Below are 19833 nucleotides of genomic sequence, written 5' to 3' on the forward strand. Positions count from 1 at the left end.
TTTAAAGGGACCTAGACACGATTTGAAATCAAAATTTTATTTGTTTATTTGTTTTGTTTAAAATTGCTTACTTATGCATTTTGAATGATTGACTAACATTTGAATGTAAGATGACAAATTACAAGCGAGATACAGAGGTAAGAAATCAATGTTATGCAAGCAAAGCTCGAGGCTTAGATTTGTTTACAAATAATTCAAAGTACAGATATTGCCATTCCACTGACAAAAATAATCTGATCCAATGTGTTTAGAAATGATATCATTCACGAAAAACAACATTGGATTGAAACTCATTCCAATACCACACATATGTAAACAAATCAAAACTTGAGCTTTGATTACATAACAACGAATTTCCAACTATGTATTTTGCTTATAACTAAAAATTTTGACAAATTATTCAAAATGCCAAAATTTACTATACTAGATACTAAACAGGTAGAAATAGAATTTAAAAATGTTGAGCTCAAATCGTGTCCAAGTTCCTTTCGAAGCAAAACACAAAGAAACCATTACAACCTATGAAAACTGATATCGTTTGAATAAAAAGAATTAATTTTCACTTTTTTATTGTATTAAGATCGCTTTAATGAACTCGAAGTACATTAGAATTACACACCTGACGGTATGTACAGATCTCATAATTTAAACTACCTTCTACCTAATAAAACACAAGGTAAACAACGCCGCCATCTTGGAAATTTCTTGGGCAGTCATGTCAACTTAATTTTTAATTAAAAGTACTAATATTATCTGTATTCCGTTCGGATTTAAGCTCAATGTCAATTCAACTAATACAGCGCGTTATATCGGTTATTTCTTTTTAAAAGAAATAGCTCTAATATTGTATCTGCAGTTTCAGATATTTGCTAGACGCATAAAATTTCATTTTAAATTATCAACACAAACATACTGTGCGGGTAAATGTCATTTACATGTTGGTATAACTTCCGTTCTCAATTTAGCCAGTTGTCGCATTCTTGAAGTAGAAGATGCAGAGTAAGGAAAATACATGTATTTTATCAATTGCTCATGCAATTTGCTGATTTGGTTAGCGTTTTAGAAAACTAAGATGTTTAAGAATGACCGAAAGACAAACAGGACCAAAAAATAGATTTGTCCAGTAGCAGTCTTAAATAACTTCATAATGCATATGGCGGCGATGTGTTCCTTGTGTATTATTATATAGGGGTATATTTTTTTTTATTATGAGAAAGATATATAATGTTGGGTGCCTACAGCGAGATTGTTAGAACTTCATATGGAAATCAGAACATAGCACAGAGAACTAGGGTAAACATATAAGGATGTGACTATTTTCAATATACCACAACAAAGCCTGTTAAAAAGTAAGAATGTTATCTTCATTTAACCCACACAAAACATAGTATAGGAAGTCACGTAAGAATGAGATTTTAAGAAATCGTGAAAGAAGATTTATTAGAAGGAGACTGCTTAACAGAACGTGACACAGTCACAATCCATCTGAGGTGTGTTATAGAGTGTTAGAACTCAGGAAACAATCATTTGAAAAGAGACAGGTCACAGCGAGAACTAACTAAATCACAATTTAGAGATAAACAAAAACATTATAAGGATAAGAAACCATAGGAATTTATGACTGAATATTTAACCTCATTCGAAGGTAAACGTCCTAACATTTGGGACACCAAGGTATCTCCGTCATAAATCAGGGCACTCTGGGAAAGTCTTAGGGCGTGTCCTATATAATTTATAGATTCATCGTTGGGATAGACATCTCCAGCAAGTTCAAAGTCTTCCATAAGCTGCCTGAAAAAGAAAAAGTATCCTATTCTTTTTAACAATTGTAAATCGGCAACTGTAGAGAAAGATTTGCACACCTAACTAAATTCTTACCTAACAGAGGTGCCTTTAATTCGATGGATTATGAATTGAAAGTTGCATAAGCAATCTTCTTTGGCTTTATTCAGATCCTGTGACAAAATTCTGTGATATGCCAGATTATTGAGTTTACGTGTGTTGTAACGATCAGCAATACAAAATGGCTGCTCCACAACTTGGCGATCTGATGCATCCAAATGACCTTGAAGGTCTGTGTATGACTTTTTATTTCCTATAACAAATGAAATATTTTTCTCCTGATAATTTCATAGAACATCATAGTCATTAAACAGATTTTACCTTTCTTTTCTAACACAACTTAAAATGCAAAATGGCCTTAGATGAATAGCTGTGCAATTAATTCTACCTTGTGCCCAAATTCCGCTGAAGAAGTCTGCTATTCCAGTGTGAATGATGAGGCTCACTGAGGGATCGCAGTAACGTTCGTAGGCGGCCTCATAAAATTGCCTGTGGTACCAGAACATGACAATAACGCCGTCTACTCCACGCTTCACTAGAAGAAAAAATGGTCATGATTGGTATGGAACAATTTTGGATTAGTTCTCTTTTTCACACTCAGTAACTGATCTCAGTCATACCTAAATAATGTTTGTCTTCTAATGAAGCTTTCAGTCGCACCAGAAGTAACGGCGGTAACCGACGGATAGGGGGCGTCCAGTACATGTATACGTCATTCAATACGTCATCATCACATGATAAAATATCTTCAAGTTCTGCCTCTGATAACCCCGATTTAGCTTCAAGGAAAATAGGTAATAAAAAACCGTAAGTTACAATCATATAATCGTCAGACATAAGACAAAAGCATGAGAGAATGGGAAACCATGAAATAAAGACTGTCAGACGCATATTATAAATGCAAGAACATGGCTGAAAAATACAAATATAAAAAATACCATACCCGGTGTGTGCGATTATTTGTGAAATAAAATCTTTAATGCTTGGCAAGATTTATCATTGGAAGGCAGATGACGCTTCAGTTATGCTTACCAGCCGTGATATAGCCAAAAGCTCTGGAAGTTAAAACCTGACCGTGCATGACTTCTAATCTTCTGAACAATTCGTTGATGCTAGCTCGCACCGTCTTTTCAAGTCTGATTTCGTCCCCAAAATGATATGATGCCCATGAACTGGCTGTATCATATGACAGTCGTAGATACAGAGCCAGGGGACACTCGTTGAAAGCGGAAGACAGCATGTTTCGCTGTTCAACAGTCAGGATTCGACGATCACTCTCAAGCCAGTTTGTTATTATATGTTGGACATCATCTTTTGTAAAAGGTTTCACATGCAGAAAGTTGGATTCGTCTTTTATGAAACTCTGTATAGAAATTGTTTATATTTATATTTCAATGTCAGGGAAATTGGTGTAAAGTGAACCGATCTTTGGTGAAAAGACAATGAGCGTTTCCTAAAAAAAAAGATTAAAAAACGAAAATATTACTTCTCCAGAAAATGATAGACATTAGAATCATACCTTCAGTTTTCGAAAACATTCATATTTTGCTTCCTCTAAAGTGGACACAACAAGTTTGACACTGTTTGGAAGGATTTTTGGGAGCCAAAATAGCTCCCTTGCAGCATTGCCCACCGAGAACTGGTCCAGGGCATCAATGTAGATGACTAACGGTCTGTCTGGTTGGACACCCTGAAGGCTAGCGTGGAACTCGGACACCAGGCGCTTCAGATCGCCCTGTACAAATACCATTGAGATAGTTCAGCTACATGTAGAATACAACAGACCTTATTTTAAAAAAATTCGTCTTGCTCAAAAAACCATCAAAATAGATTAGCTATGATAGAACTGAATTGATTCAACTATAAATATTAATACGGCCTAGTTTTAACGGGTAATTTCATAAATACCACTGAATTGATTTGACAAAAATGAAAAATATAAGACTTAGCTCTCGGATCATTTCACAAATACCACTGACTCAGTTTATTTAGAATTAGCAATGCAGACTACGTTCTTACCAATGTTTGTAAACATTTGAAAATAGTAATTTTCTCATGTGTTACATATTCAGTTCATTGTTTGTTTCTCAGTGAGGTCGTTTATTGACCATTACTTGCACTGAACGTATTCGTGAATATAAAGCAAGATTGTTGATGTACGCAGTTAGTAAATGGCAGTGATGCTGTGCTCATGCAGACAAATAGAGATAAATGTAATGGTCAAACATCAACACCTACTTCTACTCTAAAGGCGTATTCCCCCTTGGCCTTTTTAATGTGTTGCGTGAGATTCTGCAGAAAAGGAAACAAATCCGTACTTTCGGAGGTTGTGCCCACAAATCTGATAAAAAGACGTAAGGTAAAGGTTAACTGTAGGGTTTTTTTTCAGTTTTTACAAATAGTGTCAAATTTTATGAGAAAGGCGATGTAGAAATAACTTGTAAAAGCAAATATTAATGTATTCATAAAAATATATTTCAAATTGCTAATTTCTTATTTACACCCATGATCATTTTATGTTGTAAATTTTTTAACCACTTAATAAATGCAAAAATTACAAGAGAAAGATAGAAAAGATAAAATACAGTAGCGTAATATTGCAACAAACTACTCGGATTATATGCCTTCATGTAAGGTATTTTAAAAGACAATCACATTCTGCCAAATCGTCTCCGGGATATTAGAATGTAAAGTATGATTCACTACTCTTACAAATAATTATAGTATTATGACATGTGAAAAAAGATTACATTTGTCTAATGTGGCTATTTTGTTTCGTACGTATCAGGATTTTCGTTTCATTCATTAGTAAAATAATCATGGTACTGTTAAATCATTGATTAGGGTTATGGGGTATGAAATTTTGTGGCTTTTTAAATCCTTTAAGCAGTTTAATCCATTTGGTTTTATTTTTTTAAACCATCGAGCTATTGTTTGTCAAATAAAATATTTTTGTCGCATTAATTTGGTATTTTTAAAGTTATAAATATCAAAACGTTATTTATAAATCAAGTCGTTTTTCAAGTTATCAAGTTTAAATATGAATGCAAAATCTTAATTAGGAATCAGAAACTTTTATTTTTTACCCTTCTTATTATAACAAAACCAATTGATGATATTTAAATAAGCGTTCCCTCATACCTAACAACAACTGAAACATTGGCAGATAACCAAGCCTTTGTTTTGGAAGCCGCCATTGCAAGAACTGTCGTTTTTCCAGATCCGGAAGTTGCGTGAACGACAAAAGGTAAATTGCTTGAACCTTCTAGATATGCTTTTATTTTCTGGAAAAAAGTGACATATGAAAGAAAGAAAGAAAGTCTTTTTGGCAATAAAAAAGTATCAGTCGTGAGATTGTTTGATATGCATCAAGGCTAAACATTTGCCACTGATAATTAACAAAGTTAACATTTGTGATTATAGGTCATCTTACAAAAATATCTTCTAAAGCGTAAGGAATGTGACATATCAATAACTTAAAAAGTCTTCTGCCAATATGGTCACACCAAAACAAACGTAAATTTGAGTTGACAGTTATATTTACTTATATTTACTTATTCTTAAACTTAAAATGCAATTATTAAAACATGAAGTAATTATTCAAACAAGTTGGGTCAACATTGTTTTTCTCTATAATTACTACTACAGATATTCAACTGTTTAGGCATCTCTGCCCCTCTACCTGGAGATCATCACTTCGTCCAAAGGCCTGTGATTTCCTTTGACAAAACTCAAGATGCTGGAGACACTCCTGCAAAAGAGGTTCCTGTGTCCCTGCATTCTCTTTCTTGTTGATAGCTGAACCTATCATCTTCATCATCTTCTGCTCAAAGTCGTCGTTTATGTTATTCAGATAGTCGGCGTGGTCAGCTCTTGTTGGGTCTATACCTGTACAATAGTGAATAGACGAGATGTTTCATGATCATTTATTAATCAAATATAGCACACAACACCATTTGTTTTTCTTTCTTTTTTTTTCATTTAATTTTGTTTTGTTTGGGTTTTTTTTCGTACTTTTCATTTTTGTTTTGCTTTAGTTTTGTTTTCTGCATTTGTTTTGGTTTTGCTAGTTGTTATTGTATTTTATCTTTACTTCTCTTTTTCCTCAGCTCATTTTTTACAAAACCTAACCGAAATATTACTTTTATACTTTAAACTAAATAGAAGATAGTTTAACACCTGAATGGATTCCTGCTTCCCTTTTTCTCTAATGCTTTTCCTGTCGTCGCTGCAGAAAACTTACTTAAAGAAGAAAATTTACCAACCTTTTTCCGTCCAGGAGACATTATATTCTTGAACGTTGCTTGTAGGTAAAATGTCGGACATTTTTTGTTTCAGTTTACCCAAAAGTTGACGAGAATTTTGCCATTTCTCTACAGGACCTAGACATTCTAGCGACGAAAAACAAAATATTAAGAATTATGAGAAAAATGAATTGGTTTTGACGACCAAATGCATGATTTGTGTTTTGGTATTTTTTTTTCATACAAAATACACATACATGTAACTAATTCTTATCAAAAAAAAATTTAATGGGAATTCTTTAAAAGTCATTCCTATCACTTTCATGCATTTATGCAAAATGTTGTGTCAACTTCTTTGAGCAATATGTTGTGTCAGTTGGGCAATAAGTGGAAATTAACGCCCACAATAGATTAATAAATGGAAATAAATAGAAACTTCATTTATAATTATTCATTTTAACTTACCAATATATCTGGAAAGTTGCCAGCTAGGTTCCAGGTGTTCGATGTCCTTTATTGTACGTTTGTACCAGAGACATTCGGTGCTAGGATCTTTACTTTCTAGAACCCCTTTAAGGACCTCCAAGTGTGTAACTATAGAATTCATTTAAAACATCAATATCTACGCATACTAGTAATATTTATAAAATTTTGATATAATTTTACCTATCAAATTACTGAAACATACTTGCAAAAAGCTGTTAGTGATATTTTGATGAAGTTGAGCCGATGGAATATTAACGCACAGAAAAATATTTATGCTTATAAATATTTCTTTGATTTATTGACTTACTAGATAAAATGTATTTCATTGCTTCTTTCTCTCCTAACACTTTCTTCGAGACATCCGTAAGCGTTTTTTGAAGAGCCTCGCTTTCGTTCCACCATATGCTTTTGGCAGCTTTCTTTTTTTCCTGGTCACGTGACATGAAGTCCGGAAGAAGCTTGCTAATAGTTTGTAGAACAAACACCGGTGGTAAGGAGTTATCGTCCCTTTTGTACCATCTTAATGAATATGAAAAGAAATAGTTGTTATGATATGAAATTTCATCATCATTTTATAATTATTATTTTTTTAAATATTCAAGGCGTTCTTAAAAAGATTTTTATAAAGTTCTTGTTTTGAATAAATAATGATTTCTTCAATTTTTATTTTACTTATTTATTTATTTTTCGTTTTGAATTAGATATATTCTCCAGAAATAAAATCATTTAGATAATTCTGATCTGAGGTAAAACATAATTCAAAATTGTAAAAAAGTATTTATCTTATTCGGGAAAAAGCAATTTATCTTAACTTAGAAATATAGAATGCTAAGAGGACTTCTTTAAATTGGTTAATAATGAAAAATAACGTCATCTTACTTATTGAGAAGATGTTGGTCGTCTTTTTCTGTACTGGTAAATATTTTCAGAAATTCCTCAGCGTCTATTTCTCTTGGCAATGAGGTGTAACCATATTTATGGGATAACAAGGACTAAAAAATTAAGAAAACATGTTGCTTTTTTAAATATTGGTGGTTACTTCTTCAAAACGAGTTGCAATCAATTTTGTAAAAGTAAGACTCAACGTGTAAGTATGTCATCTTTGAACCACTGCATGAATTTTTAACAAGAATGACCAGCCACAATTCATAGGACAAAACTGTTTTGAAAAAAAAAGAACTCTTCAGGTACATTTTGTACAAAACAACCGTGAAAAAAAAAATTGAAATATTTTCTCAAATAAACAAAATAATGGCTTATCATTTAGTGAGAGTTAATTTTAATCTATTATTTTATTACAACAATATAATATTTATCCTCGCCATGCAGAAAAAAAATTGAGGTCCTGCGCATTTTGATATTTATGCCTCGATATGAATTGTGTTTAATGACATTTGATTTCTATGCTGTTAAGCCTTCTATCATTTACAGATGTGTAACATGTGTTACGTTCATAGCAAAGACCTGAAATTTGGACATAGCCATCACCAGTGTTTAGACTTTATGCCCATAAAATTTCAAGGTCATATCTAAAAATCAAAGATCGAATATAATATTTAGAATGTTTATCGACAATTATACAGCTAAACATGTTTTGTTTTTATTCAAATTTGAGTCATACAATTTCTTTTCATAGACGGTTAAGTGTTGCAAATGTTCTTCTTAAAAATTGATTTACATTGATTCAAATTCAAATGGTAAGTTTAAGCCGATGTGGGCAAAATTTGTCAGGTTGCATGGAATTTTTTTCAAATTTACCTATCTATAGATTTTATTTTAAATAACAATATATTGAATTTTAAGAAAAATAGAACTAAATGAAAATTCATGGTTATCTGTTGTTTACTACCTTCATTTTAGACAAGTATCAGTTGCGAATCTGGTCTTCAATAATCTGCATATTCAAGACCATCCTTCTAGAGCAAATTTTGTAACTGAATTACCTTCTCGTGTAAAATAAATTAATGCTACAATTCTTATTATGTCATATAAATGACAACTAAATGTAATGACCCCCACCAAACCCCTTATTTTTAAAGTCAATGTTAGAGAATTGTTCGGTGGCATAGCTTACAATAAAGTTTGGCCCCGTGGACAAGGTTTGGCACAGCTCCAGCTCCCTCAGACAAAGCTCTGTCCCTCTGTGATCGTCCGTGGCTTCATCTCTCACCCCCCATCGCATGTCCACTACTTGGAACTCGTACCCCCGGGCCTGACAGTATCGCTTGAGGCGGGAATACGCTTTCTCCATCCAAGTGTTCCGCTCAAACTTCGTATCTGCAGTTCATTGTACATTTAATGCATGCATTTGTTAAATATCAAAAATATATTTAGAAGCAATTGTTTTGTTGTGGTTTTTTTGCAGTAAGACATGCTTTTTAGGCTTCGACAAATCATTCAAGTTTACTTCGATGATAATAATTAAAGAAATCAAAACCACGAAAGATTTTTTAAATTGATAAATCACATTTTTACTTAATAACTTTGATTATACAAAGTAAGATTTCAGTAACAAGACTGGAATTACTATGACTTTACTGCTCACATTCAAGAAAATTGTTTTAATACTTGTCTGCATACTTATCAAAATGTACATGTACATTCATAGCGATTTTAGTGCTTCCAAGTCAATACAGTGAAATGACAGTTACCTTACTGAATCAAAGTAAATATCATATAAGAAGACAAAGTTAATAGAGTCTTACCGGTGAACGTACTACTGGTAAAAATTCTGACAATCTTTGCAGACGACGGGTACTCGAGTGACATATCTCCGCCGTAAGCCCGACGGGCGAGGTTAATATCAGTCTCCTGCTGAATTTTACTGGACATGCGCAGGGAGATCAGAACCTTGAAGTCCGTCAAGGAATCTATTTTGTTGCCCCTTCCTACCATTTCCGGTGTGATCTGCCCCCTGGTGACAGGAATAGTAATTACCTCCCCTGTCTGGTCGGAATTCGTTGTCGCCGCTTGCGAATTTTGAGATGTGCCGCCATTGCTTACGTCTGCCTGAGAAGTGCTCTTATCCAGCGCCTTACTACCTCCTGATCTAGTCGTTTGTTGTCCGCCATTTTTCGAATTGTAGGATAAATTTCTTCCATCGGTATTCGCTTCGTTCGACGGGTCTGGGTTTTTGTGACTGATAAAGAATTCATAAAGAACAACTACTGTAAATTCCTAATTAAACGCGAGGAATTAATATCCGCGAAAAATCGCGAGAAGCATCCTTCGCGGATTTTAAAATCTCGCCATTATTTTCTGAGAGTTGAAAACTATAAGAAATAAGGAGAAAAGTTCAACGTTCGCGATTTTATATTCTCGCGATTTGGTAGAAACCAGCGGGATCGCGGAATTAAGTACTCGCGTAATATAAGGAATTTACAGTATATATTTTAAAGATAGTTTTACTCGGAGGTGTAATTGTAGCATTCAAAAATGGGAAAGATTCTCCCATCCACACAATCGCAAATTCTCGGCTGTTTTCTCTGCGAAAAAAGTTGCGATTACGATCCTCAGCCTTAAAGATTTGTTATCATCCTAAAGTTGAAGTAAGAACAACTGTTTTAATAGTATCCCGGCCTTCTACACAGTGACAGCAAATGTTTAAAGCTATAATGGAAAACTCTGTAATTTGTTGAGATTTGTGTTTACAAATATGATTGATGCATCGGCGGCTTAAATCCCAAAAAATTTAGATAATACATCACATAATCTATATAGGGTTACTTTCGCCTCGTGGTTTTTTTTCGATCTTCTAAACTTTGAAACGTTTTCGTTCCATCTTGAATTTGTCCAGATACAGTAAAAAAATATATACTCTTTTTTAAATAACACAGTTTAAAAATTGATTTGAATTTGTCTAGTCTTAAACAAAGTAAGCAAATCAGGTCATGCAACAATCAATATCTCTAAAATACGTTTGAAATATATTTATTGCATATAATTAATATATTCATTACATTTAACATCACATATTTCTTTATGTGTGAGCACAAATATAAACTTAATATCACTTTTAATTGTGTTTCTATCTCTCCTTTAAAACACGTAAGGATAACCGCCCTTTTTTTATTTACCCAGTTTAAATGTTGTTTATCAAGTTGATGTTTATCTGTGTTCAGAGTTATCTTACCAGACAGCCGGAACAACATCCTTAAACTTGCGTAGGTATTCTTGGTACATGCTCAGTGAATTACATGTTACCACAACAACCGGCGACGCTAATAATATAGCACGTGTAAAAAACTATTTTCAGTATCTGAGCGTGATCGCTATAGTCAGCCATGCTTGTTTGTGTGTGTAATGGCAACACGCTTGTTTACTTACAGTATTGATCAGAAAGTAGACTACGGGCCTGGGACATTTAAACAATCTTCTAATGATAGTCACTCAACCAGAAACTCGCCCTTTTTTTTCTACAGGGAAGACCGAAAGCTGGATTAAACGTCGGTATGGGCCAATAATATACGTAGCCTGGCTTAAAATAAATTCAAACCAACTCCATCAATGTTGAATAAATAGAATAGAATAGATTTTCCAAATTAGGGCCTCATGGGGCATGACATATATATTAACTATGATTACATATAAAGTGATTTTAAGCTAGTAACACTCGCCACGTACCTACAGTTTATATGTAATTGTTGACATTTTATATTCGATGAACACGTATCCTGAAAGTAAATTAATTTTTTTTATTTTAGGCATGATGATCGATTTTAAACTTGACGTCTGTTTATGCTACTCTCTAACTTATTTCTCAAATGTAGAAAATCTATACTTTAAATTTCCATTGCAGATTTCATCCATTCATAAGTAAAATGAAGCTGTTTCCTTATAGGAGTTTCTTCAATTACATGTATCACGGATTGGGATAATTGAACGATCAATAACACGTTGAGTTCATAATTATTGACGTATTATTACTTGTATGTCGGATTTGCATATCAATATTTAATTTTTATTAATGTATCTATGGAATTATTTATTCTTGTTTATTTTGGATTAATTATTTTTTTAACTTATTTTATCATTCATCTTTCTTTAATGATTGATCATTTATTTTATTTTTATTGAATGAATGAATGAATGAACTTCAAGTATTTGGTTGAATAAAATTCAGTTTTTCTAATCATATTTTCAATACTGAAATTGATATGTAAATAACAATAAGATGAGCATTTTAAAAGAAAATGACTCAATAGTGTGCTGAGCTAAGATCGATTATTTAGTGCAACGAATGTGCGATGAATAACTATTTGAAAGTCGTTATCCTCCAATTAAAATGCAATCTCCTGGCATATCTCAAATGAATCATCATGTAAACAATGCTAAGGCAAAGAAGGTCTGACTCCAGACGTCATGGACATGCGTTGATTGTCTGGATAACAAAACAACATAATTAAATGTTGCCGTGATCGTATCTTGCAAAAAAAAAAAACCATTAATAGAAAGAAGTTATCAGGAATAGTTTTTACTTAAAAATAATATCAACATCTTGATCTTTTAAAATAATTTTTTCCAGTTCAAACACACGGCAACACGTACGAATAATGTAGATAGTCGCCAATATTTATGTAGAGATGTTGAACCGGTTTCGTCGCAGACATCATAGAATATTTATTGGAGCTAAATAAGTGAGTAGTGTTCCTGAGTGTGAGCGAGACTAATGAAGTCGCTGGTGTAGTCAGCAACGAGCCGCCCATTGTTTCTTCTACGGACTACTCCGTGGTATCGGTGAGCGAGATGTATAGCGTGCCGATCAAAATAAACCGTGATGTTCCGGAGAAAGGAACCATACGATGGAATTAAATATTGGATCGATCTACGGCTTAAGCATCAGACTGAATTTACGGGCTTCGTGTGCCTCAGAAAAACCTGAAAGTTTGATAACACTTCCGCACGGAAAAACTGTCTGTGACGAAAAGGGACTTCGGCGCCTGGCGACAGAGAAATAGCGAGTCGAAATGGCGGAAAGTACCGTAACGGAGACTGCATCACCGGACAAGCAGCCCAACCCCACGGGACAGGCCAAGAAGACCATTCAGACCAAGGGAAATGTTGTCATATTCGCCATGGACGGGAGTGACATTGCTATTAACGCCCTTAAGTGTGAGTTCACTATATTGTATCTTATATACGATTATATTTCCTTTCCAGTTTTTCTTTATATCAAAGACTCAAATGACTACCAGTTGCTCAAAGACTAAGTAAAGAGCCAATATTGCATATGATGGCATAAATTATGAATTTATGGAATGCCCTTACGTACTGTTAACTTGTATCCTTTTTGGCATACTTAAGAGGGCTGGACTGTCTTGGCCATTTTTAGACTGTATTGGTCTTCTTTAGAAAAAGAGCTCTAATATAAAAATATAGTCGAATACCCAAATTTAAAATGTAAAATTTTTGGATTATTTCTCTTCTTAATAATACTTCATAGGGAAAAAAAATCACATCTGAAAGGTTTTGTAGATCTGATGGTAAATTTGTTGACCGTTGAAGCTCCTTAAGATGCCGTTTGTGTTCGCTATTGCGTTTAAGTTTTGTAGTCAAAATACTCTAAGATCTTGAAGAAAGAACTATATTATTCTCAATTTTCAATTATTTTGAAAAATTATTTTTGCAACACTATCGAATTCATCTTTTGATCGTGAAAATTAGTCGCTTGGAATATGAGTCGAATTTGTACTGTCTTCAAGATTTATATAATAAAAAATACATAAAATTTGAAATAAAATAATAAAATAATTATTGCTATTTATTACAAATACTTATATGTGATGTCATGGTTTATTATAAAATGACTTGCGTCCATAAGCTGCTTCAAAAAAATTATGGCCATTAGATAAAAGCTTTTGACTTACGAAAATGTTGACGCATAAATTGTTTAAAATGATTTAAATATTATTTTTGATTGATTTGAGTCTGATCAAAAAGCACAAACTGTCCTGATTAATAAAGAGGAGATCTACAATTCTGTTGATGTCGTTGAAATTTCCTGTCATGCATTATTCCTTTTTATTATACTTTCATGTTAAATATTAAACTCTGATTGGTTTAGACGCAGTTGATAATCCGTTTTGTTATACTTTCATGTTAAATACTGAAATCTGATTGGTTTAGACGCAGTTCATAATCCGTTCTATTACCCACAGCGTTAGCAACGCACTTAGCAACGGGTAACATTAAAAATTATTATACTTTCATGTTAAATACTGAAATCTGATTGGTTAAGACGCAGTTGATAATCCGTTCTATTACCCTCAGCGTTAGCAACACACTTAGCAACGGGTAACACAACGAATTGTTACATGCGCGTAAATCATGCGCGTACGGTTCGGCGTAGAATTTACGTCATTTCTATATTAAAGCAGTAAAAAAATCTCTAAAATCTTGACATTCAGTATAATAAAATAAATAGTGCCTGTTTGGGAGGATAACAGTTGAAATTGACACCTCTCGAAAACCATTGTCAACCTCCGCTTCGCGTCGGTTGACAATGGTTTCCTCGGGGTGTCAATTTCAACTGTTACCCTCCCAAACAGGCACTATTTATATATTGTTACATGCGCGAAAATTATGCGCGTACGGTTCGCCGTAGAATTTACGTTATTCCTATGTAAAGGCAGTTAAGTTTTCTTTAAGATTAAGACATTCAGTATAACAAAATAAATAGTGTCTGTTTGGGAGGATAAAAGCTGAAATCAACACCCCTCGAAAACCATTGTCAACCGACGCGAATGTTTTCGATTATAGATGATTGATTGATTCATGCGTAAAGTGCAGATCGATTAGATAATTGATTGATTCATGCGTAAAGTGCTGATCGACATCGAAATATCAACAGTTTACTTGAGGATAGACTTCTTTACGATCAAAACAATATAAAAACACGGTAATTAAAATAAACTGTGCAAATGCATATATCACACTAGAAAATGAGAAATCTTCGCCGAAAATTTGCTCCTAGGCCTAATATTGTTCTGGCATCCTTTAAATTTTACCCCCCCCCCCGCCCCCTTTTCTATACCCAAATCCACCTTATTCTGCACTTGTACGGTGTTAACCGAAAAACGAGTGCCAATTTATGAAAGGATTTTTTATGTTTTAATTCGCCTGATTCCTGCATTCAATTTTAGATTATTTTGAATAATTTCTGTGAAATAAATGCGAAAACTGATACTCAACGCATACAATCTGTGGTTATTGATCGAGGTAAAATTGCATCACACTCCCGAGTCATTATCAAATATTAACAGCGATTTCTGCGGGACATGCGATGCTCAGGAAATGGTTTCTGTGTTAGGCCTCGACGGGTCGTCCCGAGATTTAACATTTGATGGAATGTTTTTGTGAATTGAGAATCATCCGAACAATGAACAGACTATTTTTGTTGACGGAATTGACTAAATGCATTTGACACTAATTGATATTCAACACGTAGTACATTTTACAATAGTTTTATTTTTTCAAGCTATTTAAGGTTATTAAAGATCATTTTGCCATGATTGTTTTTACATTTTTTATATTCAGCAGTTAGCTGAACAATCCATTGTTTGGTTTCTATACATTGTAAGTAAGATGTTGGTAAACGATTTCTGTATATGGTTTTAAAAGAGGAAATGGAAATCATGGTTGATTCACCATCCTTTTAAAGTCAAAGTACTTTAAGTGCTAATTGGATTATTGCAAGAACCTATTAATGTAAGATCCGGAATGAATAAGGGTGAATCTCAAAGTACGCTACATGGTGCATGTATTTTTAAAATGGTCACAATAGACCATGTCAAGATCTTTTGCATGTTTTTATTTAAAAATGGATATAACATCAACCACAGAGTATTTTTTTCTTAATTAAAATGACCCTCGATTACGGCGACGTCTATGGTGTGTATAATATCACCACTGGGACATAAGTCTTACAAGTAGACTATGACAGTTTTGAGGTGTATGATCTGCAGGAAAAAATATCAAACACCACTTAGACGTGCGCCATATGTCTAAGTATTAAGCGCTGGTGAGACCCAGACCAAAACAAGAGTGCATAGACTGCCTTAATGGACATTTATGTTCCAGATCGACGGAAGATGCGTTCTTGATTGGCGCAGATACGGATCTGAATAGCTCTGCTTCAGCATGGTCAGTGATGGCGGGAAACCTCCTCGCGTGATATGCCGCGGTGTTCATTAACTGCAATAAAAGTCCCATTAGCCCCGCACTTTAGAGCGACATTAATGAGGTTTTGTTTATCGAGATGTTGTATTAGAGAAAAAAAACCTTAAAATTCAATGTTTTGTGGATGACAGACATTAATGACATAACGGTGTAAAAGGAAGTAGGGAGCTCGTGTCATAAACTAAGGGTCTTCCGTGGCATTCACCAAATATGAAGGCATGCAAGGCCATGTCTTTACTCCTGATGAATACTAAAAGATACAGTTTATGCTTTTCATACTCAGGCTTCTATATTTTTTACAATCCCGTTTAAAAAAAACTATATTTGAATACAATATAAGCCCAATCTCATGTGAGTGCTTTAAAAAAGCAATGTCGAGTATCAAAATATTACATTATTTTCTAAATTGCCCATTTTTTTTAACCTCGTGAATGTAAACTGTTTAAATAGTGTTCAATAATGTTTTAACGGTTTTGATTATGTTTTGTTTTTATTATTTCATGACTTGTAATTTAATTATGCTTAACTTTACTCTGTCATTGTTGTAGAAACATCTCTTTCCATCCATCGATCCATCCATTTATCCATTTATCCATCCATTCAGCCATCCATCCATCCAACCAACCAACCATCCATCCATCTTTCCATCCATCCATCCATCCATCAATTCATCCATCGTTCATCACCCTTTTATAAGTTATGAATTTTATTTTTTACATCAAAGAGAAGTTTATATACAATGTTAATGTGCCAATCATAATAATCCTTACAATGCCGTTACAATATCACCTACAGAAAAGTGAAACATGCCATTTGATTGGTTTAATCAAGTTTGTTATGACATTATAAAACAGTACCCTTTAAAGGTCGTTGTCATATATCTACGTTTTGCGCTTATGAAAAAAATCTGTGTTTATAAATGATAATTTCTTTGGTTTGCTTTTTTGTTGGAGCACATTTCAAAATTTATTTTTAGAGTTAAATATCAAGAACAAAAACTTTGTGAAGATATAGACAATAAAGAAAAAAATACAGAAAGAACAATAAAAAAAACTAGAAATGACAATTGAATATTCTCTTTTCACGTGGTTTGATATATACAAATATACAAATATCATGTTCTTTTACAAACAGGTTCACCATTTGATTCGTAAATATATGTCTCACATTTTTCCAGTTGATGTTTTTCTTATACATGTAAGTATCTAAACATTAAAAGCTTACAGTTCTTCAATTTTTTTTTACCTAGGGTACGCCTCAAAATGTCACAGACCGGAAGACGTAGTAGTTCTTGTATACGCCGTAGAAATGAGCGAGATCTTCACTTCCGCCCAGTGGCTACAAAGTAAGTCACGTGATCCTCAAACGTACGTACGACTTTTGTTTAACCTTTGCTATTCTAGCCGTATTGTCATTGTATATGCTAATTTCTTTCTAGTTTGTTGTCTGTGTAAGCTCGTCGATTCGTCATTTTTAGACTGAGGTAATTGCACTCTGGTCTGGTAAAGACGTTTTATCTATAGAGCTCTAGCTTTATTTTAAAGCATGGTCATGACTTATAGAATCAAAATTAAATTAGATAATCTCTCAGTGGTATGATTTATCACTTATTTTATAACAATGTAAAAATTAGAAGAAAAAAAATAATAAGCAATGAAGTCCAGTAGAAAAAAAAATTGATTGTAATCGATCGACTGTAAATAATTATAAATCAGATATTCTACCAATTATATTTGTAGCATTTATAAGGATACATTTTCTTTTAGACTTGACTTGTAATCAAATTATGTAAAGTAAAAATGAAAGGGTCAAAAGTTGAGCCCAATGTGACGGTGAGCGGTTGATATTGATACAAGTAGCAATAATCTAAAAGGCACCGCCTCAAGGAGACAGTAGGCGCTTCAGAAGTGATTGGTTTGAATCTCTTGAGAACCATTTATATCTGTTCCTTCGATTTGCTTTAAAAAGACATTATAGTATTATAATTACTCGTCTCCTTAATCTCTGTATCATTATGTCATTGCAAACAAAATGCGTTGTTAATAAAATATTGAGATAAAAAATATTAACAGAATGTGGTTATTTTAGTTTATCTATATATTAACTATATTTTCATATATGCTTTAATAGTTATAACCCTTGTGAACTTGAGCATCTTTCCTGTTTTAAGTATTCATTGCAATCTAAAACACTGGGAGCTAACATTTAGAGTCATAATATTGTTCCATATATTTTAGCGCCTAACACAGAAGATATCGATGCCTTTCAAACTATATTCCGACATGAAATAGAAAAAATACAGAAGAAACTTCAGACGTTTACTAAAGTGTTACGACAACTAGAGGTAATTTTCCGTACCTATTATTAATGTTTTATGGAAGCCTGGTTTGTTTGGTTTTTTAATTCATTTTTTTATTTTAAATTATCTATTCGTTGTTTTATTATATTATGTTTTCATTTTTTTTCAATATTTTAATTTTAACTGAAAAGGTGTTTTCCTTTTTGGTGTTTAGATTTTTCATTTATATATTCATCTTTTTATTAGCTGCGTTGTTTTCTTGGATCTTCTACTTTTGTGATAAATGACGACTAATTTCTTTTGTTCTTTTCCTCGCCAAAAGATTAATGGAAGCGTCAGAAGTACTCACGCCTGCAAGCCCGGAGAGGGAATAATCAATGTAGCCAAGGAGCTGAACGCAACCATGATTGTCACCGGAAGTAGGGGTCACGGTAAACTCAGGAGAACTCTGCTGGGTAGTGTCAGTGATTACTTGATACACCACGCGGACATTCCTGTACTTGTGTGTCGTCATCAATCATTTAATTGACGTCACTCTTGTTATAAATAATTGCTGAAAATCCGCTTTCAGAGATTTAGAAGGTAAAAGATTCTGTACTTGACAAGATGTGTTTGTTTATTATCATGTAATCATGTCCTAAAAAGTGTATTAAAGGATATATATCATGTAAAGAATTTTATTTTTTTATGGGGGGGGGGGGGTTGAATAGATTTTACTGATATTTTTTTATAGTTCTATACCTTACATTACGATATAAGATTTGTTACATTCTGAAGATGCATATTTTGGAAACACATGGCGTTTCAACTTCTATTCATCCGATTTTTTCATCCGTGCTATTTACTGTGTAGCAAATCCAACAGAGTCGAGTTCGACATACACGTCTATTTGCCGAGTACAACCTTGAAGGCCATCGAAGACTTGACAGAAAAAAACCCACATTGCGTCGATTACTTAGTAGCATTACTATCCAGACTCCGTGTAAATTAACACAGATGATGGGGATGTATCACTATATACATGAAAAGTATAGTGTACACCCGCCGACATAGAGTTCATATATATGCTAGCAATCCATAAAGATTCCTCACTGGTAGATTGATGAGCCATTAGTAAAAGCATCACGCCTTTCATCAAGTGATACGTGACAATGCATGAGATTGATGTAACTTCAGTAGCTCCACTGTTCACTGTTTCACTCTTACAATTCGTACCATGCAAGGTTACAATTTCCGCAACATTTTGACGAATTGTAATGAAAATATACATACCCGTCAACGATTGTAATAAAAATACAATAGATCTATATCCTTCACCGAAGCACACATTGAAATCGATACAAGAAACAATAAGATCCAATATTTCTCTGTTTTGACGTGTTATCTTTTTAACCTGAAGAAATTAACAAGAAGAAAAAACATCTTTTCTTAGAAATATTTATACTGGGAAATATGATCGTTCCTCCATTCGGAAGTCTCTCGGAACATAATGCACAATTTGCCATGATATCACCACGTACCACTATGTTGTCTCTCAGCATGCAGTGCTTTTTTCCCCATATTACTCGTTTTTAGTCCTTACAAGATAGTGGCATTTCAAAGGATCTCTCTCTCTCTCTCTCTCTCTCTCTCTCTCTCTCTCTCTCTCTCTCTCTCTCTCTCTCTCTCTTTCTCTCTCTCTCTCTCTCAGACTCAGAACATCAACCCCAAAACATCAATATTGAAATTGAATATAACTTCAATTGATACGCAAGGTTGTCTATTGATGTAAATCAAAACTCAGAC

The 19833-nt window shown here is 33.5% G+C and overlaps 2 protein-coding genes across 3 annotated transcripts in view; one reads left to right on the forward strand and one right to left on the reverse strand.

The window, feature by feature from the left end:
- The window catches only part of LOC105322559 (NACHT domain- and WD repeat-containing protein 1), a 24970-nt gene extending 14089 nt beyond the window's left edge, over positions 1–10881 (reverse strand). For both annotated transcript variants that reach the window (XM_066082866.1, XM_066082867.1), the window contains exons 1-16: positions 10705–10881; positions 9278–9711; positions 8647–8849; positions 7452–7564; positions 6880–7091; positions 6552–6680; positions 6108–6233; positions 5525–5730; positions 4984–5126; positions 4081–4183; positions 3362–3577; positions 2875–3205; positions 2463–2621; positions 2231–2377; positions 1879–2095; positions 1635–1791 (exon numbers count right to left, since the gene is read on the reverse strand). In XM_066082866.1, the coding sequence (XP_065938938.1) occupies positions 1635–1791; positions 1879–2095; positions 2231–2377; positions 2463–2621; positions 2875–3205; positions 3362–3577; positions 4081–4183; positions 4984–5126; positions 5525–5730; positions 6108–6233; positions 6552–6680; positions 6880–7091; positions 7452–7564; positions 8647–8849; positions 9278–9711; positions 10705–10754 (2946 nt within the window). In that variant the 5' untranslated portion in view covers positions 10755–10881. The remainder of the gene's footprint in view (positions 1–1634; positions 1792–1878; positions 2096–2230; positions 2378–2462; positions 2622–2874; positions 3206–3361; positions 3578–4080; positions 4184–4983; positions 5127–5524; positions 5731–6107; positions 6234–6551; positions 6681–6879; positions 7092–7451; positions 7565–8646; positions 8850–9277; positions 9712–10704) is intronic.
- Positions 10882–12289: 1408 nt separating this feature from the next.
- On the forward strand, positions 12290–18723 carry LOC105322549 (universal stress protein Sll1388). The gene is made up of 4 exons (XM_011421321.4): positions 12290–12683; positions 16999–17094; positions 17987–18093; positions 18371–18723. Exons 1-4 carry the CDS (start codon positions 12539–12541, stop codon positions 18575–18577), a joined length of 555 nt encoding a protein of 184 aa, XP_011419623.2. The 5' UTR covers positions 12290–12538; the 3' UTR covers positions 18578–18723.
- The last annotated feature ends 1110 nt before the right edge of the window (positions 18724–19833 follow it).

The sequence above is a fragment of the Magallana gigas genome, chromosome 4, assembly GCF_963853765.1.
Source record: "Magallana gigas chromosome 4, xbMagGiga1.1, whole genome shotgun sequence".
Taxonomy (NCBI): domain Eukaryota; kingdom Metazoa; phylum Mollusca; class Bivalvia; order Ostreida; family Ostreidae; genus Magallana; species Magallana gigas.

Excerpts from the sequence above, each read along its gene's own strand:
- LOC105322549 (XM_011421321.4), top strand. The coding sequence starts at position 12,539 with ATGGCGGAAAGTACCGTAACGGAGACTGCATCACCGGACAAGCAGCCC. Across the intron at positions 12,684-16,998 it reads TGCTATTAACGCCCTTAAGT|GGTACGCCTCAAAATGTCAC; the intron begins GTGAGTTCACTA and ends TTTTTTACCTAG. Across the intron at positions 18,094-18,370 it reads AAGTGTTACGACAACTAGAG|ATTAATGGAAGCGTCAGAAG; the intron begins GTAATTTTCCGT and ends CCTCGCCAAAAG.